Below are 24,540 nucleotides of genomic sequence, written 5' to 3'. Positions count from 1 at the left end.
AGCGGAGTTCAAAACCACTGCCTTTAGTGAGGGCGGGCCGCAACGTCCGAAAAGAGTAGAGCGAAAAAAGACTGAATTGCCTAATGCGGAAGGCAAATTCATAAAGAAGGACGATGAAGAGACAAAAAAAAAAAAAGGCAAGCCATCAATAATCATAAAAAGCGGTATACACGCAGAGGCCATTGCACGCTTGTTAAATGGGATACTACTACTACTACTACTACTACTGCTACTACTATAACGAGCCTTATAGCAGGCATGCAGTGCAAGGCAAGCACATCCAGGGCCTAGTTTGGGCAAATGCCGCCAACAACAAAATGGCTTTTGTCGGATTCCGAAGTCCGCAAAAAAGCCCTAAATCCTTCAGCCCAAACCGCTTGCATGCCCATCTCGGACAAAAGAGAAATCAGCTGCTGGTCCGTGGGGAGGGGCAGTTTTCGCATTCGCTTGTTGTTAACTCCGTCGTTTCGTTTCTATGCGAAGCGATGGCTCGATAGTTGGTTTAGGGGAGCGAGGCAAATAGAGGAATACGTACGTGGACATGTACGCGGCCCTGCTTGATCTCAGCCTTACTGGTCCACGTTTCTGTCTCGTAGGGGATCGATGCATGGGCGTGCACATGTAGCTTATTCTCATGCATCCTTTTGGTGCTTCGTATGAGCATCGCCTCTAAGTGAAGATAAGGCATCTGTCCCGACTACCATTCCTTCTTCCTCCTCCTCCCCCCTTTTCTTTCTCTCCCTCTCTCCTGTCCACCATCCTTCTATAAAGACACAGAGAGAGATCCCCGAATGTCGCAGTCGCGTCAACGGCTTTTCCCAAAGCTGTGGCAGCACTACTACACCCGCGCCCTAAGCATCGCCAAACCCGCCGCCCAAACGCAACGCATCTCGCTCCTCCTCTTCGTCACAGCAGCAGCCGCAACAGCAACCGCCGCCGCAGCCATGACGCGCAAATCAACCTCCACCATCTCCTCGTCAGCCTCCCACCATCTCTCCTCCACGTCCGTCACCAAAATCCAAGGCCGCGACAACTTCCCTGAAGAGGCCGCCTCCAACCCTCACCACGTCGTCAAGAAGAGCGGCGCCATCAGCGGCTTCAAGAATCCCTATCCGTCATGGTCGAATCCGCCCAACTTCATGTCCATCCTGGGCAACGTCGTCTGGCCGACCATTACCGGCGAGATCAAGATGCCGGACACGAAGCCGCCGACTGTGCCTGTTGTGAAGCCCGAATGGCTGCCTTCGCGCGATGCGTCGGACAAGATCAGGGCGACGTGGCTGGGCCATGCGTGTTACTACGTCGAGTTTCCGTCTGGATTGCGGGTTCTGTTTGATCCGGTGTTTGAGGATCGGTGCTCGCCGTTTCGCTTCATGGGGCCGAAGCGGTACACTCCGCGGCCCTGCGACCTGAAGGACATTCCCATTGTCGATGCCGTCGTCATCAGCCACAGCCACTACGACCACCTCTCTCACACGTCGGTGCTGGAAATCCAGAAGCACCACCCAGACGTGCAATTCTTTGTCGGGCTTGGCCTGGAATCCTGGTTCCGCTCCAGCGGCTTGAAAAACGTCACTGAGCTGGACTGGTGGGAAGACGCCGAGCTGACCGTCAAAGTCCCGGCTGGCGGAGACAAAAAGTCCATCTCGGCCAAGATATCATGTCTGCCGTGTCAGCACACGTCGGCCAGAACTGCCTTTGACAAAGACACCACGTTATGGTGCTCGTGGGGAGTGCGCTCTGGCGAAAAGTCCGTCTGGTTCGGCGGCGACACCGGCTACCGTGCCGTTCCATATCTCCCAGCCGATGTCGATGACTACGCTGCCGAATACGATTCTTTCCCCAGATGTCCCCAGTTCAAGCAGATTGGCGAGCATCGCGGACCGTTCGACCTTGGCCTGATCCCCATTGGCGCCTATGCTCCTCGTGCAGCCTTCTCGGCCATGCACGCCAATCCATATGACTCGGTCGAAATCTTTCAAGACACGAAATGCCAAAAGGCCATGGGAATTCACTGGGGAACGTGGGCCTTGACTATGGAGGAAGTCCTTGAGCCCCCGCGAAAGCTGAAAGAGGCGTTGAAGCGTAAAGGCATTGCCGAAGAAGGCGTCTTTGATGTTTGTGATATTGGCCAGAGCAGAGAGTTTTGAACAGACGCCATCAATAATCAACCGTAACAAGGGAAAGAAAACAGTAACTCTCAACTTACTTATGAGGCGAAAGGCAGCAGCGTTTAACTCGGGCGGTTGCTTACAGCCAAGCAGTTTAAGCTTGCTTTGTATTATATTATTAGAACTGATTCACCATGGAATTTTCCTTATTTACCCCTTTCAAGTGCAACTCATTATATAGATCATAAATACCATGAATTTCATGAATAGTCTATTTCTAGCGGCTCATGTTTAATATTATATTCACATATCCAAAGCACTCTTATGCATGGTTCATGGTTCATGTAAAATACCCCCACTCACCCATTTAGTGGCGGATTCTGAAGGGGTGTGCCTCTGTGTTGAATACAAATTTGTTGCCGCTTGGCTTCAGCTGGACGTCCGACTCTTCAGCAAAAATCAAGTACGCGTATTTAAGGACCTCGGCAAACCAGAAGCTTTCCATATCGTCAGAGGCTCCTCCGCCATTGGCCTGCGTCACGTCGTTGATAGACGAGTATGCACTGCCGGCGCGGCATTTGCTGAGGATGGAACTGATGGCTTCCCATGCCATATCCTGGTATTTAGAGTCGCCCGTGATTCGGTACGAGTAGTAGATGCTCTCCAAGGTTTCTGGTCTCAAGATGTAATACGGAGCCGTTACCCAGAATCCTGCCTTTGAGTAGAACCCTGCGACAGAGGAGGGAGGCTGGCTGCTGCTGCTGTTTGCGCTATCCACCCATTGGAAACCTTCGGGGCCGATTCCAGAAGCAGTCTGGTTGTAGGTGTCAAAATACGAATTAGTGAGTTCGATGCCAAAGTCGATGTACTTCTGCTCGCCTAGGAGGATACCTCCCAAAATGAAGTTGCCACCAGCAAAACTAGCCACTAAAGAGGAAGAGAAAAAACAAGAGAAAAATGATTAGCGTCAAGCTCCTTACTCTGATAATTTGCACCTGTCTAAATAACTTACAATGTCCTGATTGTGGCGACGTAGTTTGTCCAGAATATTGCGATAAGAAAGTCAGATCATGACGCGAGGTGGGGTGAGAGGCAAGATGCGCAATAGTCGAATCGGCCGCAAGAACCCAGCGATCTTTGTACTCTCCAAACGTGTCAGGATCATACAAGTACATCTTAATCAGATACTCGTAGAAGCTGTCCGAGAGAGCGGACCAGCTGCCATCGCTATCCTGGAATTGGCCATTGCTTGTGCTGACATATGTTCCTACAAGACCCGGCCATGCTTCTGGGCTTCCTGTTGGGTTTAGGAGATATGATTCACCCTTTTGGGCAAGCTGTCCATACAGAGGATTGCCAGTGAGATCGCTGAGATGCGTCCACTCAAGTACCAGTGTTCCAATCTCGGCAACATTGTTACTTCCCGTACCACTGTTCCTGTAAGTGGGGTTAAAGTAAACGGTTGGGTCCGGCACACCGCTTGTAGTATTAAACGAAACCTTGAGACCGTTCGCGAGCGATTCCGCCTGAGTCAACAGGTTCTTTACCAACGTCTGGTCTCTCACCAGATGACTGAATGGTCCTTTCAGCAGATCATAGCCTAAATAAAGCCCATTCAGTACGGCTACTTCGATATAACAATACGTACGTCTTGAGGACAGAAAAACTTACTAGCCAACATGCCACCAATGTATCGGATGTTGGTCTCAAACACAGAGATACCTTGATTGGCAACCGCAGTAGTGGTAAAGTTTATTTGCGGTATACGCTTGAGGATCGTGTTGACTATGTCGGCGTCTCCCATAAGAATTGCCGTGTCCAGGCCATCAACGGCCGATGAGCCCCAACCATTTCTTAGATAAAGTTAGCCACCACAGATGGTACCAAATCTGGCGGGCGCCCAGAACCAGTAGCTTACCTCTCATCATCATAGGTATTGCTGACCGGATGAAGATCGTCATGGGGGAAAGCATATTGGTGGTATGCGTTCCACGACGTTTGGAATGCAGCCTTGACTGCTGCCGCCCTTGTAGGATTGGGTGAACCGCGCTTTCCACCGATCGGGCGTGGATATGCCAACACAGGGGCAATGAGCCCAAGGGCAACAACGGAGCCACTAATGAATCTCATGGTGTCTAAATTCGCGCCGTTTGGATAGTACAGCCAGCAGGATGGGAGAGAAGAGGCCCAAGCTCAGCAGAAAACCGGGTTGCCGATTCCAGCTCGGGAGGCGGGAAAGCTCTGCAATTTAATCATTTCGATTTCTTGATCCTCCCTTTACTGCAAGAGAATGAGGGGGCGCTAGTCAATTGGCACCATGATTGTTTATGCTAGTGTGAAGCCGAGATTACGCTTTTGCTCTATTTCGAGACATGGCGCCGCTTAGGGATGCGAGCACGGCATCCCGGCATGCTGCTTTTCGAACAAAACGGCCGGCCTCGTGCATTTTTGGCGCGTCTTGCAGCCTCAGAGCGGACGGAGCTTGCCGGTGGAAAAAGCCACAGCAGGCAGGTGACACCAAAAACCAACAACAGCTTGCATATAGCCTCTGTCCATGACGAAATCTTTTGGTTACTCCAACAAGCTGGACAGGATGAAGTTTCCGGATGGATCCCGAGGATCTAATGACATATTGCTTCGTGAAACTTGATTGGATCTGCTGTATCCTAGGCACGCTTGCAAGGGGCCGTGAGGGGAAGTTGAAGATCACACCCTATTCTGAGGTATCATTGTGATCCAAATCTGGCAGAAGAGCGTGCGTGATGGTGGTGTGTATAACAAGGCCAAAAGTCCGGACAATCCCACGAAAAGTCAGATCCCGGAAAGTATCATCCATTGCTTACTACATCTTTGTCAAGGCGGAAAATTGTGAAATATCAAGAACAATAACCTGTCCGAGTCCGAAAAGCATTGTGGTTGTAAAAGCACGAGACCGCATGTTGTAAGTACTTTTGAGTATTTCGTATGCATAATTACTTAGTATACAACGTAGCACGCCAGGATGCGAAGCTAGCTTGGCTAGGTAACACGGCCAACCAAATATGTAGAATACCTACCTAGATGCCTAGCAAAACTAGACATGCCTGTGAATCCGGCGTCCTCAACCTGCTGTTTAACGCTTAGCGCTTCGAGTACACCTCCGAGTATTTAAGCGGCGGTATGATATCAGACGAGCTGGCTTCTCCACAGATTGGCGACGGCACTTCAGGAACCGGGCTGTGGCTGGGTCCCGCACTCCAACCCCCAGGCACAAGCTTGCCTGAGATGCCCGACGTTGGTTGGACGAAGCTCCGAGGTGCAGAGGTGATCGGTCCTGATGCGGCCGCCAGAGCTAAGACTCGATCGCTGGAGCGCGCGATCTCTTGCCCGCTGGTTACCACCATTCCCGGCGACAGCGCTCCAATACAAACTCAACAATGCAACGCATGTTTCAATATGGCTGGCGGGTGTCTTACCTGTACGCAAGGACCAGACCGACCCCATATTGTACTTGGCAACCTTTCCTTGCCCAGAAGATTTGTTCTTCTAAATCCATGCGCGGCTATGAACGGGCGTAAAAGAAATGGCTATTATGCGGAGTACAAGGTGTTACCGTGACGCATTTTCATGCGTTAATGAGCCGCGCATCGACTACTAATGCTAGCCCCCCTCTTTCTCGGCAGTTCTGCGGCGCTTGGCCGCGAACCGACATGTCGTGGATGTAGGATTCTGTGGGGGAACATGTGAAATCATGCGAGAGTTAACGTCTTCACCCGTTTTGTCGTAGCTTTGCCAGTGCCGCTGCTACGCCCTCACTTAGCTGGCTACTTTCCTTACTGGGCTGTGGTTGTGTTGGCTGGGGAGCCTGTTTTTCTTCTCGATTAATCGTCTCAAATGCCTCCTCGTCATCTTCGCTGTCTTCGTCTAGGAAACGAAACTGCGCGGGAGGTTGGGCGCCCCCGGGTTGATGGTCTGATGAGTTCCCAGCAGGCGAATTATAATTTGAAGAACTATATGGTGTTGCCTTTGTTTGGGGAGCCCGAGGGTTAGGCTCTTGAGTCTCTGGCCGATCGGCGGCAGCATTCGCCCTCGCAGCTCTTGAATCACGCCCAGCAGCTGCTGCCGATGATGACTGGAAACCTCTTTTGGCCGCTTTCTTTGCTCGGAATGGCTCTTCGACCGCGGCAGTCCATCTCTTTACTTTCACCCCGCCCCACCCGCTCATCATGCTCAATTGCTCTGGCTCTGCATTTATCGCATTCTTCAGGCTGCCGAAATTGGCAACCAGGGCTACCGCATCTGACTTGTTCAAGCTTCTCGGCACCGTGACGAATTCCACTAGCTTGTCCGCATAATTGGTGGATTGCTGTCCGCGAATGGCCGAGAAATTGGCGTTCTCATACGACTTGTAGAGCTCGATATAACGGGCAGCTTCAGCTGCGGACCAGCATAGTATAACGGTAACGTTGTTTACCACCGAAGTCTTTGATAGTTCACGTATGGAGTCCTCGTGGTTTGGAATATCAACAAGAGTAAGAAGAATACGCAGATTGTATTTGCCTTGCAGATTGCGAATGCGCGTGTAGATGTACTCGGGATGTAGACGGTGGTATTTAAGACTAGATACGGGCACTCAAAGTTAGAACCAATACGTGAGGGGTCAGCAAGTCGTAGCCGTGAATAATATGCCCTCACCTCAAGAACAGCACACAAGTAGTCAATCCGACGACATAGTCGGCTGGTATGTCACTGTATTCCCAGGGTATCGACCGGATAGACGTCAGAAGCGGGTTGCCTCGTTGACGCGGCGATACGAGGATCGTCGACCCGAGATTCTTCTGCTGGATTATCTGAGGTTTTGGCTGCACTATGGGAGTTGCTGAGCTGCTGCCTCTGCCGCCGCTGCTGGCTGCGGGCTTGGTGATAATCTGTGGCGTGGGCTGCTTGACAGCACCGGCTGCCGAGGGGCCCGAGTCCACGGCCGCCATTGCCTCCAGCAAGGCATCATCTGCGCCGTAGTCATCGTCGTCCATGGTTTTGAAGAATATGCCAACAGTGTCGCGTAACCCATCCGGCTGGATGCGGCGATGGCGAGTGGTGAATTCAGTTGATGGAGGGAAGCTGAGCTCTAGAATTAACGGTAGCTGAAGTGGGGCTCATTACTACTGTACCTGTCTGCCTACCTGCTGTAGACCAAAAGAGCGTGCAGCAGGCCATTCATTGCGCACACTTCCTACTTCATACTCCCCCTATCGGTCATTGTATTCATATTTTAGACCGTTATTCTTTCGGAATTCTTTGTTGAAACTTATCCTACAGCTGCGTCCTTATGGCCCCAGCATTCCCTTATTTTCTGCTCCTCACATGGGTGTCTATAATGCTATTTCTTCTAATTTGAGTAAGACCTTTTCGATGAAGCGAACCCCAACCAGAATGCCATCGTCATCTCGCATATCTTCGTCATCTCCAAAATCTTTGTTGCCTGGATCAAGACATGTAAGACAAGTAACAACAACAGACGTATACTTGTCACCCATTCGAGACGGCAGCTTGGTTCTCGCGAGATCAACCAACCGAGCTTTTATCTTCGCTGATAGCACAGATCCCTCTTCCTGGGATTGGAAGCTGTCCAGCTCAAGTCCCAAACTTGCCGATGGACGCTTCTTCTCGCCTCTTTGATCTCCTGTACCGCTTTCGCAGCAGACAAAGCTTTCCCATAAGCCCAGTTCCAAGAGACATACTCCCAGACTATACACATCGTGCTGCATTATGTAGTCCTCCTGAGCAAGCAATCCTTGCCGTGAGGGATATCGATAAAGGTTCCGATCCCACTCGTCGTCACCGGCTCTCATTGTGCGAAAGTTGACACTTCGAAATGAGTTGAATCCCAAGAGATACGCAGGCCCTAGGGCACAGGCGTCAGCGGCTTTCTGTTGCGGAAACACAAGTATTGTTTCCGGGCGGATGTTCTTATGAACCCAGCCACACGTGTGAACGTAGCTGACGGCGCTGACGAGCTGCCGTGCCACAGTCAATATCGTGGTCAAGCTGAAGTCCTTGCTATGCAAGAAATGGTGCCGTAGGCTTTTGGGCTCAGAAGCTTCTGCCGGCAGACTGAAAACCAAGTGTAGCGAGGCAAGTTTGCGGCCCTCTGCATCTTTTCTCTTGATGAAGCCAAAACAGTTTAGGAGTCCAGCAGTTCGGCGGTCTAACTGGGCGAGTTTCTTGGCTAGAGACTCCGCGTCAGCTCTAGCGCTGGTGATATCGAGACTCTGATCGCAAATAATCGTGTCCACCGCGAACTTCTTCTTTGAAGCTGCCCTCGGGATCAAGTAAATACTAGAGTATTTTACTTGAGCTGCATTGCCCCAATCTAGGCCACTTTCAGAAAGATTGATAGATATTTTTGGCCGAGATTCTTTCTCTCTTTCAGCACCGAGGCTACCTCGAAATCTTTGTGCTGGGACAAGAGGCGAATCCCCACTCAGCATCTCTGTCTGGGATGAATCTATCGTGCTAATATGAGAGATTGAAGGTGGTATTGACAATTTTTTGTCAATTAACTCATCTCCAATAAGAAGAATCAGATACCAGGTTGGATCAAAGATACGCTGCCACTGGTCAAGATCCAAAATAGCCTCGTCAATTGCATCGCGAACGAATGGAAATTTCCATTTCTTGACGCCATAATTCTCCTTTAGAACAGCCTCAAGCTTAGTGGCTGCTCTAGATAGTTTGCTTATTAGAATGTCGAATATTTGCAAGTGGATCCTGCAATGCTCTCTGTTCAAGGCACCTGCCACCTGTTTCACAAATTCAATCTGTATTTCTGTTCGGGCCCAAATGCTTTGCACATGTAGGATTTTCTCGTTTACTTGCTTGTCAGCGCTTTTGAAATCTTGATAGGCTTTCATCAGCTTTTGTCCATGCCTTTATTTGTTGTTAGCACACCACATGTGGCCGAATGCCTTTTTTTATTATTAGCTTTCCCACGTACTGAAGACAGAGATTTGCCGTGCCAATGGCTGTGGTAACTAGATCAACCGCCGACATTTTATTCAACTAAAGGTTTACTATGTCGATACGATACATTCCCAAGTTTTGAAGAATTTCGAATGCGTTTTATTATGAGGCGACGAGGCTTGATGTCGGCTGCCTCTTCGAGCGGGGTTGGCAGCCTGATGTGAATTCTTTTCAGCTCTACACCATTCTATATTCTACCAGGTATATAATTGGACGATTTCCCAAGCGAATATGTGTACAAGGCTTTCCAACGGGGCTATGTCGTCTTGCCGCTGAACTCAGCTCAGCTGACCAGCGAAACTCCAGAACCTTCTGAGGTCAAACGAATGGAAAACATATACCATTCTTTTAACTAACTCTTTCATAAGGGCAGATTTACCTTTGTCTCTACTCTTCATCTGTCGAGACAACACCTTGCGTGTGTATCTCCTCCTCCAAAGACAGCAAGATGCCTCCACATTCGGAGTCGGGGCTTTCTGACATCGTGCGCGACTGGAAGATCGAAACGGAAGTATACGACGCATACATCAAGCACATCTTTTATGAGAGCGGATCATCAGCACGAGAACGCCATATACGGAAAGAAGAAAAATGGAAGCGACAGAAGCGCTTGGGGCAGGGCGGTTACGGTACAGTGTACCTGGAGAAATGTGTTCAGGGCGATAAGCAAGAAAAATTACGAGCTGTCAAAATGATTAAGAGTCAAGACTTCAAATACTCAAGAGAACTCGACGCAATAATCAAGTTTTCACATTACAAGGTATGTATGCTGTTTTGTGCTCGGTAGCGATGGCTCTGCATTGTGACTTCAGCTCTAAGAACCGATTTGATAGTACGCTCACTGCTTTGTACAATGTTTTGGGTGGTTCGAAATTGACGACTCCGTATTTATTGCCATGGAATATTATGAGATGGGCGATTTACAGAGATATCTCACAAAGCCGCTACCAGAGCCTGAAGCACGAAGAATTACGTTTCAGGTTTTAGAAGGCCTGGAGTTTATGCACGAGAATGGCTTCGTCCACCGAGACATTAAACCGGGAGTACGATATCCGCCTATCGCTATCAATTTATCTTTCATCTTAGTTCATCTTTAGGGCTAACGATTTATTAGAATACCTTGGTGGTAACTGCAGGGCCGGAGTGGTTTGTCAAAATAGCCGATTTTGGCATCAGCAAACGCCGGCAGCCAGGCGTCACGACCGTACGAACGAAGCAGATAGGAACTCATGGGTTCACAGCACCTGAGTTATTAAACTTCAAGTCGGAGAATACCGCATCTTCTTACACCCATTCTGTGGATATGTGGTCTTTAGGTGCAATGGCATACCTAATGCTCACCAATACCGTTCCATTCGAAAATTTGGGTGATTTATATGAGTACGCATATAAATCATCTTCATTCCCATCAAACTCTTTGCAAAAGCATCATGTATCGGAGGAGGGCCGGGAATTTATCATGCAGCTCATGTCTTCCAAATCTGGGGATCGACCGACAGCGCCAACGGCTAAGAGTCATGGATGGTTGCTATGCGCCGATACTTCTACTGATGAGGCTGTTCAGCAGAGGTGAGTGCCTACTCATATACAGTAATGACATCTATTCTGACACAAAAAAAATAAAGTAGCTTTACATCAGGACAAAACTTGGACAAGTTATCAGACTTCACCTTTGCATCAACAGCGTCCAAGGCTTGGAGTACAAGTACAATCACCCCTGATATAATGTCTAAAACAGATCGGACGATGAAGCAACTTCACCTTTCTAACCAAGATGATATGAAACATGATCTTGCGGATTCTCGAGGAAAACATGTAGCTGTATCTACTCCCCACGAGCAAACGTTGATCCAGTCAAAGGCTATTGTCTATCAATCACCATCCGTGGAAGACTCTGAAGAGACTCTAAGCATTGACCCAGGGAGGTGCTTACCAGCCGAATACAAGTATGTTTTAGAAAGTTCGACAGATGATTCCCATCTAGTTGGCAATAGTCTTCCAACGGTTGTCACACCAGATGATTCAAGTCGAGAGAGCATACAGGAAGCCATAACGTCTCCCACAAATCGCGAAACTGGTATCAATTCTCACACCTCCAGTCAAAATAAAATATCAACTGATTCTTCAGGTATTTATATCCTAGATAAACAAACTATTTCAGATGCTAGAACCGACTAATGTCCCTCATAGACCTGAAACAAGTTGATACCAGCAACCACTTAACCGACGCGGCTGTTAACACTGACACAGTTCCTTCTCCGAAGAGAATGCAGAGCAGAAACAAACGGCCACTCGTTTTGAATACAAAAATGATTGAGAATGACTCCAGAAGCAGTGGAGGTGCCAGCAAAACGCAAAGAGCGGCTGTTGCATCGCTTCTGGCTGGAGCTGCCGAGGCATTTCGTGTCGCTAAAGAGCCTGGTGGATGGAGAGGAGAAAAAACTAAGAGAATCCTCACCGCCGCCGCCGGTGCCGCTGCTGTTGATGCTGTTGATGCTATTTATGCTACTCATGGGGCAGACCAAGGAAAGCATGGCCTTGCTGAATCCATCATTAGTAGTCTGATTAGCAACCGGGCGATCAACGGTTCTAGGAATGATGTTGAAGATTATCACGTCGACAGAAGCCGCTCTCGATCTCGCGCACGACCAGAGGATGGTCGTGGAGGTCAATCTAAGTCGCCCGCGGAGAGGCCCCAATCAGCAACTCATCCGATCAAGAATAGCGCTGCAATGCATCGTCCCTCTGTGGACACACTTGTCGCTACCGAAACTGAATTGTCTCCAATATCACCAGTAGATGAGTATGGGAATATATGAATTCACAATGTCGTCGTTGCATTAGAACATTATGCTAACGGGACCAAATAGACCAACCACCACCGTGTACTGCCATAGCTGCCTATCCGCATACACTATACAAATGTTCCGTGGTCCAGTCGAGTATCTTCCGTGCAAGCACTATATATGCCATACATGCCTTGTTCAGCTGTTGGCGCTGTCACTGTTGTCTCCCGCGCACATGCCCATCAGATGCTGCTGCGACTCTCTGGAGGAGATTGGCAAAAGCAAATTCACAAGAATTCTTCTTGATCCACGGATCGCGAACATTTGGGATATATGGAAGGATCTAAAGATTCTGAAAGAATCTGGGTGGACTTGCGCCAACGGACATTTTTCACCCAAAGATTCATTGCTGGTAACTAACAGCTCGGTTCCTATTTGGAAACAGCCGGTGAGCTGTTCGGCTTGTGCCAAAAGTGAGAGACTTCAACAGGCTGAATTTTGTCTTTTATGCGGCAAAGTGGTTACCGCCAACGGCTGTGGGTGCAGATTTAACGAAGTCATTGCTAGCTTTATTGAAATTTTGTTTACTTCAGGCGCCCTTAAGGCAGAGACGAAGCTATCTGCTGAGCTTTGGACGGCCATAAGAACCTGGGATGGCTTGAAAGATAGAATCCCTATCCCCTTTGGATTTCGCCCTTGGAAGGATGGACAGTTCTTAGAACCGGAACGACAAAGTGCAAAACCAGCATCGAGACCACGAAGCATGGAACCAGCGCCAAGACAACGAAGTTCAGAACCAACATTGAGACAACGAAGTGCAGAACCAGGAATAAAACCCCGTCTTGCAGAAAAACTGCGGAAGCCACAATGCTATGCCTGTGGTGCTCGTATCGTCAATAACGACAGTCCAAGGGACTATCAAACCTGGTAAGTCTTTTCGCATCAAAAGTCCTCGGTATCTCTGTTCACACTTTATCTAGTAGCTGTGGTACACGCTATTGTAGTAGATGTGGTACCAAATGGAAACAGTGCAGCTGTCCTTTGACATCTTCCAAGACGACTTCCAGGAATAAGCAGAATCGCCCCTCCGTTCTCATAACTCAACATCAAGACAAGCCCCAGAATACAAAACATGACGGCTTTAAGGATAGGAGCCCCCTATTCTCTTATGTTGAAGCAGGCTCTAAAGAGAAATTAACATCGCGGCATACCTATTCACGAAGCGAAGGATCACATTCTCAAGGCCGAATTCCTCGCCAAGATTATATTGAGCCCGAGGCTCGAAGAAATGACGTGTACGAGGATGTAGAGTACTCTACTTCTCAGACCCGCCAGAACTCCGGGCGTTCCCTAGAACCAAGTTCTGCGCATCATAAGCCTAGAGGAAGTCGAAACTACTATTACAATACTCCTAGGACAAATAATGTGGATCCTCGGTCGACACAATCAAATCTCTCAAGCTACGCCGAGGAATCCAGTAAGGCTCAAGGTTCCAAGAGGAAACCAAGAGAGGGCAAGACATATTTCTAGAGAGTTAGATATATTACTTACTCATATTAGTCAACTACTGGGGTATAAGTTAGACTTTTGTGACTCTATCACATCTAGTTCTTCTGTTAAATCTGGTTCTTCAATTTAATCTGGTTCTTCTGTCAAATCTAGTGCTTCTATTTGCTTTATATTATTTATAATTCTTCTATTGTATATGGATATATAATGAGAAGTTCTTTACTATAATTTCAAATTTTTTGTTCCTACCTTGTACTTGCATTTTCATTTTACGGTCCCTATTTTTCTTACTTTGTCATTAGTACTTCATCCCACTTGCATGACGAATATGAGCTCAGTTTTTTTTTTTTCATGTATTGTGTGTGATGAGTGGTCACGTACTCCCACCTGTATTTATCATGCCCATCCGTTTGCTTCAAGCTTTCCCCTTTCTAATGGTCACAGTCACATTCACACATACAAGTATACTAAATAGATCATCAAGTCCACCAACTTGTAGACCTCCTTGATAATGCGAAAATGATATATATATATACGCATATGCGTGTTATGTAGAGTCGCTTCCTCCCGAAATATAAATACAATAAAATATGTGATATGCAAGTATTATATGCAATAATGTTATGATCATAAACGCTCTATTTTGAGCATCATTAAGCTTCCCATGTAGTCTCTTTATAACGCGCTAAACGCCGTTCTGGACAAGCAAGTTGACAGTGCTCTGAGGCACATCTTTGATAGCACCTTTGAGAGCAGAAGAAGAGATTGTACCACAGAGGCCGCCAATCTTCTGGCCCAGGCCAAGAAGATAGGCACCTAGACCAGCTACGTGGGGAGCGGCCATTGAGGTACCAGACATAATCTTGGTAAGATTACCAGGCCAAGCTGATGTGATATTTGTCCCGGGAGCAAGGACATCAACAGCTGAGCCTCTATTAGAGTAGAGAGCGAAAGAATCGTTCCTGTCAGTGGCGCCAACTGTGCAAACTGAAGGCACACAGGCAGGCGAAAAATCAGCGGCATCGAGGGCATCGTTGCCGGCAGCTGCAGCGAGAAAGAGCCCAGCATTTGTTATAGAAAGAGCGGCTGAGTTAACGGCATCAGTTTTGATGCCGCCCAGAGACATGTTGACAACAATGCCCTTGGGGCAATGCTGGCTGCTTGCGTTCTTGGCGACGTAGTCCATGCCAGCAATAATTACAGAGCTATTATAAGAAAGTCTCGTCAGCGCATGCAACAGATAAGTCTGGAGAAATTCAGAAGACATACTTGTTGCCCTGGCCAGTTGCATCGAGGACTTTGACGGCGAAAAGATTGGCTTTTTTGGCGACTCCGAATGTCTTGCCGGCAATGATGCCAGAGACGTGAGTACCGTGTCCAAACAAATCTGCATCTTGGCCGTCGCCAACGAAGTTCTCTAGCCACTTTGCTCGGCCTTCGAATTCAGGGTGGTGAATGTCGATTCCAGTGTCTATTACAAACGCACAAGTGCCGTCTCCGGCACTAGAGTCATAAGAGTACTTGGTGGTATCGGGCTCTTTGTTGGAAATACGAGACAGGCCCCAGTCGGCACTGTTCTCAGTAATGATTCCCTTGGTGCTGACAGTAGCATCTTGCTCAATGAACTCGACCTGAGAAACTCATTAATTCTCACTCTCGTACTATGCCGTATAAAGAGACAACTCACATTAGGATCGTTCTGCAAGGCTTCAAGCTCCCCGGGTGTCAGGGAAGCAGCAAAGCCAGTGAAGCTGTGGGAATATCTGTGGTCTGCGCCAGCGCTGACACCAGAAAGAGCAGATTCAACTGCCGAAAGCTGAGCTTCTGTCTTCATCTTAACGATGTATTTGCCCTCTAGAACCTTGGCACCGCGGGGAACCAATACTGGCGCCGGGCTGGCTCGCTTTGAAGGGGCGGCCATTGCCAGCGGCAGGAGGGCTAGAAGAGAAGAAACTCGCATATTTGGTGGTTGATGCTGCAATTATACACAAAAGACTAAACATAAAATGAATAAAGAAAAAGGACATTTGGATGAGGGGGATGGTCTCCTTCATTTATCTTCAAAGATTGTCTATCAAAGGTGGTGAGGGGAGATCGGTATCGGAAACACACTCCACCTCGGAATCAGTCAGTTCTATCGCCTTCCAAGCCATTGTATCCATATATGTTCCACTATCCATCAGCTCTTGAAACTGCTTTGCCTTGTTTCGACCCATCAACAGTCTCAATAGGCCAATTAGCAAACTCAGGACCTGAACTGAGGCGAGCCGATCTCCAGGTGGCAAAGGGGGACGTTTCGCCAACAGGTACAGATCTCAAGCCCGCTACTTAGTGGTACGATAATATTGGCGCCTCTTAAGCAGCCATAAAGTCAAATCATCTGCTATTCGGCAATTAATTGGACTGTGAGGTGCGCACAGTGGGGGGTTCTTTGTTGAGATGCTCGAGTGTTAGAGGCGTTCAAAGTTTTAACTGAGTCAATGGTGGCGTTAGAAATCCGAGGCGCAGACCACTTTTTGGGTACTCCATCTGCTCCATATAAGCAGGAAACTTGTTCGGATGATCCGCAATTGAGAGGTTTTAAGAGCTGGTAAAGGCCCAGTATGATGAAATAGAGCGAATTTTAGCATTTGCTTGTTATTTTGACATTGACATATCCCGCGATTTGGGTTCGTGATCTTGAATTTATCATTAACTTAAACGCAGTGAAGTTGCAATATACAAAGAAAAGGACGATCTTTTACTGCTTAAGGCATTAGTCCAACCACTTTTCAGCCGCTGCAAGGAACAGGTAAACTAGCTTAACTCAATTCTCCGCGAATCCTTGCAATGGCCATGTGATGTGGCTTCACATCTTGTCCCGCCACCTCATCTGTTTGCCAAGATGGGACAGATTTTTAAGAGTTTTTGAGTGATCATCTCAGAACTATACTAGCTCATCGACAGATGTTCGCCAGGATGTCCCAACTTGTCAAAGTGGTTCCTGTGCAGCACATGTGAGGAGAAACGCTCCTTAAAAGGGCATGTGACTGCCAACACTTGAGAGTAGCTTGGCAGTAATGCGGGGTTATGTGCGGAGACGAATAGCTACTCTCCTTGAGCAAGATAGTTAATACCCATCATCCTCTGCCGGATAGATGGAGTATATTCTCCGGACAGTAGCGTGGATACTACAGGTGCTTACGATGACGACGAGGTCAGAGGTATTCCAAATGAGCCAGGCAGTGTGGGGCATTTCTCGTAGTATCCAGAGATTCAGGAATGCAAATTGAAGATGGATGTACGTAGAAAAAGTTGAAAAATACAAGAGAGTGTGCATAAGTAAAAGCACCATGCATAGTCTTCTATTAACTGACGTGACGGGTTATCCAACAGTGTTCAAGTACTCCAACATGTGTGGGCATATAGTTTCAGCTAATAGCTACAAGTTATGAGTATAGCACAACACAAGGTGGTTAGTTAGATGCGGAACTCGATAGGAGATACAACAGCTAGTTGGCATCTAAGCGGGAAGCATGAAAAATAGGGAATCTTGTAACCGTAATCACACGAATTTCCGATTTCGCATATTATAGTTATAATACAAGTTGTACGTAAATGGCCTTCTACTGTTGCTATTGCATCTGCTATGTTTGCTATATCTATTACATCTACTACTTCAACTACAACTACCGAGCACTTGAATCGTATCTGCTAGGTAGAAGTGTATGTAATTTTACATCCAGTAGCATTTATACGGCTTCAACCATGTACCATATATAATATATCAGGACTCTTTAATAGTTTTCGAGCTCCTATTCCTACTTGTGTGTTCAAGTTGTGCATTTGCAATACCTAATTGTTAACTGCCGTCTCGGCGTCCTATTGTTCTCAACTGTCAACAACTCGTGGTTAGAAAAGCCGTCGGAAAAATACGCTCTTCTCATTATCGGCTACTGCGGAGTGAGCCTTCGCTAATCTGGGACGCCATAAGCCACGCAAAACCGACGGTACAAAAATGCCAGAACAAAAAAAAAATATTAACTCTGTTCGCAGTTGCAGAGCAAATAGGAGGCTCAAAAATCATCTCATCGCCAAAATGATAGCATGCATCTGCTCCCCTGATTACGACACACCACTCATTAACCAGGTATGAAATGTATGCAGCCCTCTCTTCCGCATACATAAGCAATTATCATATTAAGCAGCCCACTCCCACGGCAAAAGCTCTCGGATTTTTATGCCGAGCCAAACACGAGAAGCTCCATCGCCATGCGGGGGCGGGGGAGGGGGCTTCTCCGATAGAATGCCGAACCCCTCCATATCAAACCTTGAGGCTGTATATAGTAGTAGTAGTAGCCGTATAGTAGGTATACGTGATATGTACAGTATTTATGTTTCTTAGTAGTATTTCGTAAACGAGTGACTCTCGTGACTATTTCTATTGGTTAAAGTGAAAGATCAATCAGTTGCTGAGATGATTGATGATTCAAATCATTGCAAGCATCAAGCATGAATTCGTAGCAAGACAAGCTGCTTGACGAGGACTCACATTCAACCAGACGCGCGCGAATCAAATTTCCCCAAAACTCAGCCCCTCAGGAACTATGTCATGAGTTCCCGTCTTTTTTTCACGATTTACCTTGCACGGTTCCACTCCTCAGCCAATTATCTCTCGGTCTATATCGCAGCGAGGTGCATGGCCCGTTAAAAACCGCTTTGCCTCCCGCTGAAGAAGACGTCGGTTTATTGAATTCCACCAATAATCGGGCAAAAGAGCAAACGAGGCGCAAACCATCTACGACAACGTATTCTCCGTCGCGTATATCCAAGATCATGCTGCTCGTGGGACTCTCAAACGAGGTCAGCGTCAGCGAAATCGGCTTTGTAGTAGAACAATAAATAGAGCAATAAATACCCTTTGGCGATCGCCACGTAGCTGAGGTCGTTCATCATACCTTTGTCAAGTTTTGTGGTCTCGTTTTCAATTGTTACTTCCTAATCACATATCGTATACCCCAAAATGTCTGAAGTTACCATCACGGGTTTCAAGAGTCGCGATGTGCGATTCCCAACATCGCTCGACAAGACAGGCTCAGATGCAATGAATGCTGCAGGAGACTACTCAGCGGCGTACTGCATTCTAGAGACTGATTCAAAATACAGTGGTCATGGCATGGTTAGCATTTCTTTACTCAGATTTTTGGCGCAAATCGTCCACGCGCTTCAAGTGAGCTAACAGCTCGTTTTCTAATAGACATTCACCATCGGGCGCGGAAACGACATCGTCTGTGCCGCCATCCTCCACGTTGCCGATCGACTCAAGGGCAAGACACTCTCATCGCTCGTAGCAGACTGGGGAAAGACATGGCGCTATCTCGTCAACGACAGTCAGCTGCGGTGGATTGGCCCCGAAAAGGGCGTCATTCACCTTGCGCTCGGTGCCGTCGTCAATGCCGTCTGGGATCTGTGGGCAAAGACCCTTGGCAAGCCCGTCTGGCGCATCGTCGCCGACATGACGCCAGAGGAATACGTCCGATGCATTGATTTCCGCTACATCACCGATGCCATTACTCCAGAGGAAGCCATTGAGATGCTGCGCGAGCAAGAGCCCGGCAAGGCCAAGCGCATTGAAGAGGCTCTTCAGAACCGAGCTGTCCCTGCCTACACAACAAGTGCGGGATGGCTAGGGTATGGAGAGGAGAAGATGAAGCAGCTGCTGAGAGACACCCTGGCCGAGGGATACAGACACTTCAAGGTCAAGGTTGGCGGAAACGTCGAGGAGGACAAGAGGCGCCTGAGAATCGCACGAGAAATCCTCGGCTTCGACAAGGGCAACGTCCTCATGGTGGATGCCAACCAGGTCTGGTCCGTGCCTGAGGCAATCGACTATATGAAGGAGCTCAGCGAATTCAAGCCTTGGTTCATCGAAGAGCCAACCTCTCCAGACGATGTCATGGGCCACAAGGCGGTCCGAGAAGCCCTCAAGCCCTACGGAATTGGCGTTGCTACCGGCGAAATGTGCCAGAATCGTGTCATGTTTAAGCAGCTGCTCATGACCGGTGCCATTGACATCTGCCAGATCGATGCCTGCCGTCTGGGCGGCGTGAATGAGGCCCTGGCTGTTATGCTCATGGCTAAGAAGTTCAAGGTGCCCATTGTGCCACACTCTGGTGGCGTTGGCCTCCCCGAATACACCCAGCACTTGAGCACCATCGACTATGTCGTCGTCAGCGGCAAGCTCTCCGTCCTGGAGTTTGTCGACCACCTCCACGAGCACTTCCTGCATCCCTCCGTTATCAAGGACGGGTACTACCAAACCCCGACAGAAGCTGGATACAGCGTCGAGATGAAGCCAGAGAGCATGGACCGATACTCTTATCCCGGCGAGAAGGGGGTGAGCTGGTGGACGACTGATGAAGCTCTCCCCATCTTGACTGGCGAAAAGTATTAATGAGGGAATGTTCAGAAAGAAACAGTAGCGACGACGACATGAGGCGAGATATTTTGTACTAGTATTTAAACACCCTCTTAAAAAAGGTGCAGGCTAGAATTTCATTTTATTTCTTTTCATTTTATTTCTTTTCATTTTATTTCTTTTCATTTTATTTCTTTTCATTTTATTTCTTTTCATTTTATTTCTTTCCTTTTCGTTTCATTTCTTTTCATTTCATAGAGCAGACTGGCAATGTAGGGCAGGAATTAACCAACTGGTGAGCGGGTTAGGTGCCTCAAAGATATACCTATAAGATACACATCCTTGAATACAAAATTAAATTTTACAAGGCTTCTTTTGCCAGTGCCTCATTGTACGTGATTTTGCACGCGCTATCCTGAGTGCCACGGAATATGTCGAGGCCTGCTTTTTGCAGCCCATCTAGATTCAAGGCAGTGCTGGTACCTTACCTATGGATGGTTGGAGCTACCAGAATCCATGTACCCATCCGGCATTTTCACCAAGGGTGAAAGTACCTTTCTAAGCCCAATGCCGCAAAGCCCCCGCTCAAATAACACCAGAGGTACAAAAATGGAGCCCTCAGCGGTTCAATGGGTACAAAATACCGCTAAGCCAACCGAACGACTGTGAACTTCAACTGCATTCGCGTATTCAGAAACAACATGCGGCCGCCCTCGGTGTTTGCCTCATCCACTTCATGCTAGGCTTGCAATTTCTCTACCCTCTCTCTGCTTTGTTTTCATTTTCTTTCACTGTACTCTGCCGATGTCAATTGCGGGATTATCCAGCCCCAGCTGAGCTGCACTCGGTCCATGTGAATCCACTCAAGCAAATGATCTAAAACGATCAAAGCCCAACAGCTACTCATCACCCAGCACTCATTCTTTCCACGACGGCAAAGATGGGTCTAATCTCTCATGAATCTTCGCCCACTTACTCGCTGCTCGCCGTCTTTGCCGCTTGGAAGGCCTTTTTACTCTCCATCGCCCTCGGAACCGCCGTCAGCCACGACTATGACACGTCAACGTCCCTCTTCTTCGAGCACATGCACGGCGCTGGCGTCAACGCCTCAGCCCTAGCAACCAAATTGACGCGATGGGATGCGCTGTATTTCATGCAGGCTGCGCACGGCGGCTATGTTTACGAGCAGCAATGGGCGTTTGGGGCGGCATTGCCCGTTGCCGTCGATGGCATCCTCAAGGTGCTCAAGGGGTTGCATCTGGTTGGCGACGGGGCCCTCGAGCCCGTGGTGGCCATCGTCTTTACGAATTTGACGCATCTAGCCGCCGTGCTGGCTCTCCACAGGCTGACTCTCGTCCTCTTCAACAACAAAACGCTGGCCTATGTAGCGGCTGTCTTGCACATCCTCTCGCCCGCCGGCCTCTTTCTATCAGCCCCGTACACGGAGAGCCCGTTTGCCTGCTTGTCATTCATCGGCAACTTGCTTTTTGCACTGGGTCTTCGGTCCAGTACTGCCACTTGGAAACGGATCCTGGCTTTTCTTAGCGCCGGAGCCTCCTTTGGACTGTCCACTGCCTTCAGGAGTAATGGCCTAGTCAGTGGTCTCCTGTTCGCGGTGCAAGCGATCCAAGGGCTGCTCGACTTTTTCCGCCACCCGAGCTTTCCCAGGCTGGCTCTCCTCGCTTCCTTGATCATTGGTGGCCTCTTCATCGCGGCGGGTAGTGCGGTACCACAAACGGTGGCGTGGTACAGATACTGCAAGGTTGGCTCCATTGACGCCGAGCCCAGGCCGTGGTGCCATCGTCTGGTACCCAGTATCTTTACCTTTGTACAGGCACATTACTGGTAAGATGTTGATGTTCTTGTACACCAGACGCGTCCGGAGTCATGACTTACACTAGTGTTCAGGAATAACGGGTTTTTGAAGTATTGGACCCTAAACCAGCTGCCGCTCTTCTTACTAGCCAGCCCCATGCTCACAATCCTTCTCAAGTCTGGGCTCGATTTTAGTTTCAACCGTGTCCAGGGCGTTGCAAAAGCTGTGCCGGTGCCATCGGAGACATATCGCACATTTGTGCTTACACTGGCCGCGATCCAAACGTTGATTGCTACCTTGGCCATTACCAACTTCCATGTGCAGATTATTAGTCGGCTATCATCTGGCTATCCCATATGGTATTGGTGGGTAGCAAATAGCCTGAGCAGCGGCAAGTCTCAAAAAATCGCGTCACGGATTGTTATTTTCATGACTATGTATGCCAGCATCCAGGGCGCCCTGTTTGCATCCTTTCTACCGCCCGCATAGGGGCCTGAGTTGGCCCACCTTCTTCTATGCAGTTCTTTCTATCCACATCTGTGTAACTATTCCCTGGCCGCCTCCTGGCCAACAGTCTGTATATATTGTAGTCATACAAAGGGCCCTAATTCATCGTCTGGCTTTTTTTTTTTTTTTTTTTTTTTCTGGCCTTTTCTATACTCCTAGAAAACGATCTCAGCTGCTGGCTATTGCGCACATGTAAAGAAGTCTTAATCATGAATGCCCAATTGAACCACTGTTTGTCACAATAAGAGCCGTGAATGACAAGTTACCGTGCCACCATCAATCACCCACGCGTACGAACAATTACTTCGCGTGTTGACATCGGATGCCTACATTTACTGTCGTGATTCGGAGCCACTTACCAGCATCCTATTCCGCTTTGACCTATCCTTGGCCACAAAAGGACAGCCCATCCGAGTATTGCTTTTATCCCGTTAAGAAAGACGTACACCGCCAATTTCACTGCTGCTTGTACAATTGATCCCCAACGGCTTTTCCAATATTGGCCAGTGCACATATATATATATCCAAGGTCGCGGTACCTTTGTGCATGTTTGTTTATATGATCCAAGCCATCATCTCCGCCTACGTAACTCCTTCATTCAGCATTTTCAAAGGATCCAAGACCAAGTGATCCTCTGGCCATAGTCTCCGCCAGTTCTTTGTAGCAAAAGCACGGGTAAGCTTTGTTCATTGTCAACCAAGTTGCAGCGTGCGCCCCAAACTCTGGCCGTTTTTGGGTTTGAACAAAGGAAGGTGTGTCATTGTCACATAGGATTGCAGTTGTTCTAACAATGAAAATGAGGGAAAAAATTCCAGGTACTTATATTTGTTTACTATCCACGTGAACATCCCACTTCAGCCAGCAACAACTATCAGCCTTGCCACAGAGAGGAACTATCGCCAGAAGCTCGTATTATGGCAACCGACAGCGACAACGAAACTTCACTTGGAGAGGCCATGAGAAGCCTACTACAGGAGAAGACAGTCCTGGACACGTCCAACGTCCCCAGTATGGATCTTGTGGCCGAAGGCGATTTGAAGCTCTGGCTCCAACATACTGGATTCTTCGACACCGAGCACCGCCAAAAAGTTCTGGGCGCACTGCGACAGTTGAAAGCCCTCGATGAACAGCGCCAAAAGATCATTTCGGAGATCCAGAACACCACGCCTTACATTGTACCTCCGTCTACTCCTGCCCAGTCCCCGGGTGTCTACCCGCCATCGCCATTCTCAGCTCAGAGGCCGAGTCAGCTCGCCCTCGATCGTTTAGGAGACTACAATAATCTCTCGAGATATCATGTTACAGCCACCCAAAGCGCTGGAGAGCTTTGTGGCTCCGAGCCTTGCCTGGTAAATAAAGGCTTCGACTCCGAATCTGCGTACTCGGCATTTGGAAACGGGTCGCTGGCTAGTCAACAGCACGAGGTGCCTACTCGCGGCTCCTCTGTCAAACACATGCAACGGACTGGTGGTGATGCTGTCGTTTCACTTGGCGATGCAGATTCCGAGGGCCAAGGAGAGCAATCGCCGTCAAAGAGGTCCAGCGTCGCCGAGGCCAGTGACACCAATGCATGGTCCGTTGACGAAGATGCTCAGCCCTCAACGCCAAAACAAGGTATTTTCACCACTCGTGATAAATGTAAAGTGGCTCCCATTGACGAAATCAATAGAGGCGAGATACTTTTTGGTCAAGTCCTTCAACTCGATGAACGTTGACATGTCCCAGCGAGACGTAAGTACACATTGCACTCCCACGAGTTTCTAAAACACTAACACACTTCATCAGGGGCTATGGATTACAAAAGCTAAGAACGGCCCCATGCTAAGTTTCGCCTTCAACCAATGCAAAAACGTCTACCTCATCTTCTCCATCAACAAGTCAAAGGCATTCCAGGGCTATGTAAGTCCAGTCATCTGTCGTGCTTACCATGTAACTTATCCACAACAAACTAACCGCATCGCAACACGCATCTCGCAGGCCCGCATGACCACAGCCCCCGATCCCGATATCGCCCCAGCCAAATGGATGAGCAACATAAGCTGGCAAACTAGCTACCCCTTCCGCATTGAGTGGCTCAACACTCGCCGCACCGAGTTCTGGACTCTGGGAGACCTCAAAAACGCCTTCAATGACAATGCCCCCGTCTTTGTTGGCAGGGACGGCCAAGAATATCCTGAGGATTGTGGACGTAAGATTCTTGAGATGTTGGATCGTAGCCCAGAAGAGCGTGGCGAGGATTCCCCCTGGGCAACGATGGCCAGCCCCCGTTCACATACAAAGTCTAGCAAAACGGAGGCCCTAAGTTGGCGACGCGAAGAGTTGCCCGGCTCAGAGGAAGCGGTTCCTACTAACACGGGTTCTGAGCCAGCCGCCGAGATGCCATTGATAGATTACTAACATTCATATCATGA

General features: G+C 48.5%; 9 protein-coding genes across 10 annotated transcripts; 5 read left to right on the top strand and 4 right to left on the bottom strand.

The window, feature by feature from the left end:
* Positions 1-318: 318 nt before the first annotated feature.
* TrAFT101_003360 (uncharacterized protein) lies at positions 319-2,397 on the top strand. Its single transcript, XM_024907380.2, has one exon. The coding sequence runs from the start codon at positions 792-794 to the stop codon at positions 2,148-2,150; it is 1,359 nt and encodes a 452-aa protein (XP_024766884.1). The 5' UTR covers positions 319-791; the 3' UTR covers positions 2,151-2,397.
* Positions 2,398-2,478: 81 nt separating this feature from the next.
* TrAFT101_003359 (uncharacterized protein) lies at positions 2,479-4,241 on the bottom strand (the record flags this gene model as incomplete). Its single annotated transcript, XM_024903264.2, has 4 exons — positions 2,479-3,038; positions 3,124-3,711; positions 3,783-3,964; positions 4,030-4,241. 4 exons carry the CDS (start codon positions 4,239-4,241, stop codon positions 2,479-2,481), a joined length of 1,542 nt encoding a protein of 513 aa, XP_024766885.1.
* Positions 4,242-5,859: 1,618 nt separating this feature from the next.
* On the bottom strand, positions 5,860-7,123 carry TrAFT101_003358 (uncharacterized protein; the record flags this gene model as incomplete). Its single annotated transcript, XM_024909334.1, has 2 exons — positions 5,860-6,709; positions 6,786-7,123. The coding sequence occupies 2 exons, from the start codon at positions 7,121-7,123 to the stop codon at positions 5,860-5,862; spliced, it is 1,188 nt and encodes a 395-aa protein (XP_024766886.1).
* A 339-nt stretch (positions 7,124-7,462) lies between these two features.
* On the bottom strand, positions 7,463-9,143 carry TrAFT101_003357 (uncharacterized protein; the record flags this gene model as incomplete). Its single annotated transcript, XM_024903229.1, has 2 exons — positions 7,463-9,020; positions 9,088-9,143. 2 exons carry the CDS (start codon positions 9,141-9,143, stop codon positions 7,463-7,465), a joined length of 1,614 nt encoding a protein of 537 aa, XP_024766887.1.
* TrAFT101_003356 (uncharacterized protein) lies at positions 8,526-13,561 on the top strand. 2 transcript variants are annotated; one of them, XM_066126854.1, is made up of 7 exons: positions 8,526-9,873; positions 9,947-10,156; positions 10,228-10,682; positions 10,739-11,241; positions 11,304-11,916; positions 11,984-12,826; positions 12,880-13,561. In XM_066126854.1, exons 1-7 carry the CDS (start codon positions 9,562-9,564, stop codon positions 13,427-13,429), a joined length of 3,486 nt encoding a protein of 1,161 aa, XP_065982961.1. In that variant the 5' UTR covers positions 8,526-9,561; the 3' UTR covers positions 13,430-13,561. The 2 variants fall into 2 exon arrangements, with proteins under 2 accessions (XP_065982961.1, XP_065982962.1); XM_066126855.1 differs by having other exon boundaries at positions 9,947-10,682.
* A 532-nt stretch (positions 13,562-14,093) lies between these two features.
* Positions 14,094-15,368, bottom strand: TrAFT101_003355 (uncharacterized protein; the record flags this gene model as incomplete). The annotated part of the gene is made up of 3 exons (XM_024899058.2): positions 14,094-14,613; positions 14,678-15,039; positions 15,096-15,368. The coding sequence occupies 3 exons, from the start codon at positions 15,366-15,368 to the stop codon at positions 14,094-14,096; spliced, it is 1,155 nt and encodes a 384-aa protein (XP_024766890.2).
* A 2,895-nt stretch (positions 15,369-18,263) lies between these two features.
* Positions 18,264-20,151, top strand: LGD1_1 (L-galactonate dehydratase). Its single transcript, XM_024898825.2, has 2 exons — positions 18,264-18,566; positions 18,645-20,151. The coding sequence occupies exons 1-2, from the start codon at positions 18,411-18,413 to the stop codon at positions 19,839-19,841; spliced, it is 1,353 nt and encodes a 450-aa protein (XP_024766892.1). The 5' UTR covers positions 18,264-18,410; the 3' UTR covers positions 19,842-20,151.
* Positions 20,152-20,513: 362 nt separating this feature from the next.
* TrAFT101_003353 (uncharacterized protein) lies at positions 20,514-22,314 on the top strand. The gene is made up of 2 exons (XM_024910482.2): positions 20,514-21,650; positions 21,714-22,314. The coding sequence occupies exons 1-2, from the start codon at positions 20,746-20,748 to the stop codon at positions 22,108-22,110; spliced, it is 1,302 nt and encodes a 433-aa protein (XP_024766893.1). The 5' UTR covers positions 20,514-20,745; the 3' UTR covers positions 22,111-22,314.
* A 729-nt stretch (positions 22,315-23,043) lies between these two features.
* Positions 23,044-24,530, top strand: TrAFT101_003352 (uncharacterized protein; the record flags this gene model as incomplete). Its single annotated transcript, XM_024907381.2, has 3 exons — positions 23,044-23,743; positions 23,799-23,860; positions 23,915-24,530. 3 exons carry the CDS (start codon positions 23,044-23,046, stop codon positions 24,524-24,526), a joined length of 1,374 nt encoding a protein of 457 aa, XP_024766894.2. The 3' UTR covers positions 24,527-24,530.
* Between the last annotated feature and the right edge of the window lie 10 nt (positions 24,531-24,540).

This window comes from Trichoderma asperellum, chromosome 2, assembly GCF_020647865.1.
Source record: "Trichoderma asperellum chromosome 2, complete sequence".
In the NCBI taxonomy this organism is placed as follows: Eukaryota; Fungi; Ascomycota; class Sordariomycetes; order Hypocreales; family Hypocreaceae; genus Trichoderma; species Trichoderma asperellum.
This window is presented reverse-complemented; position numbering and strand designations above follow the sequence as displayed.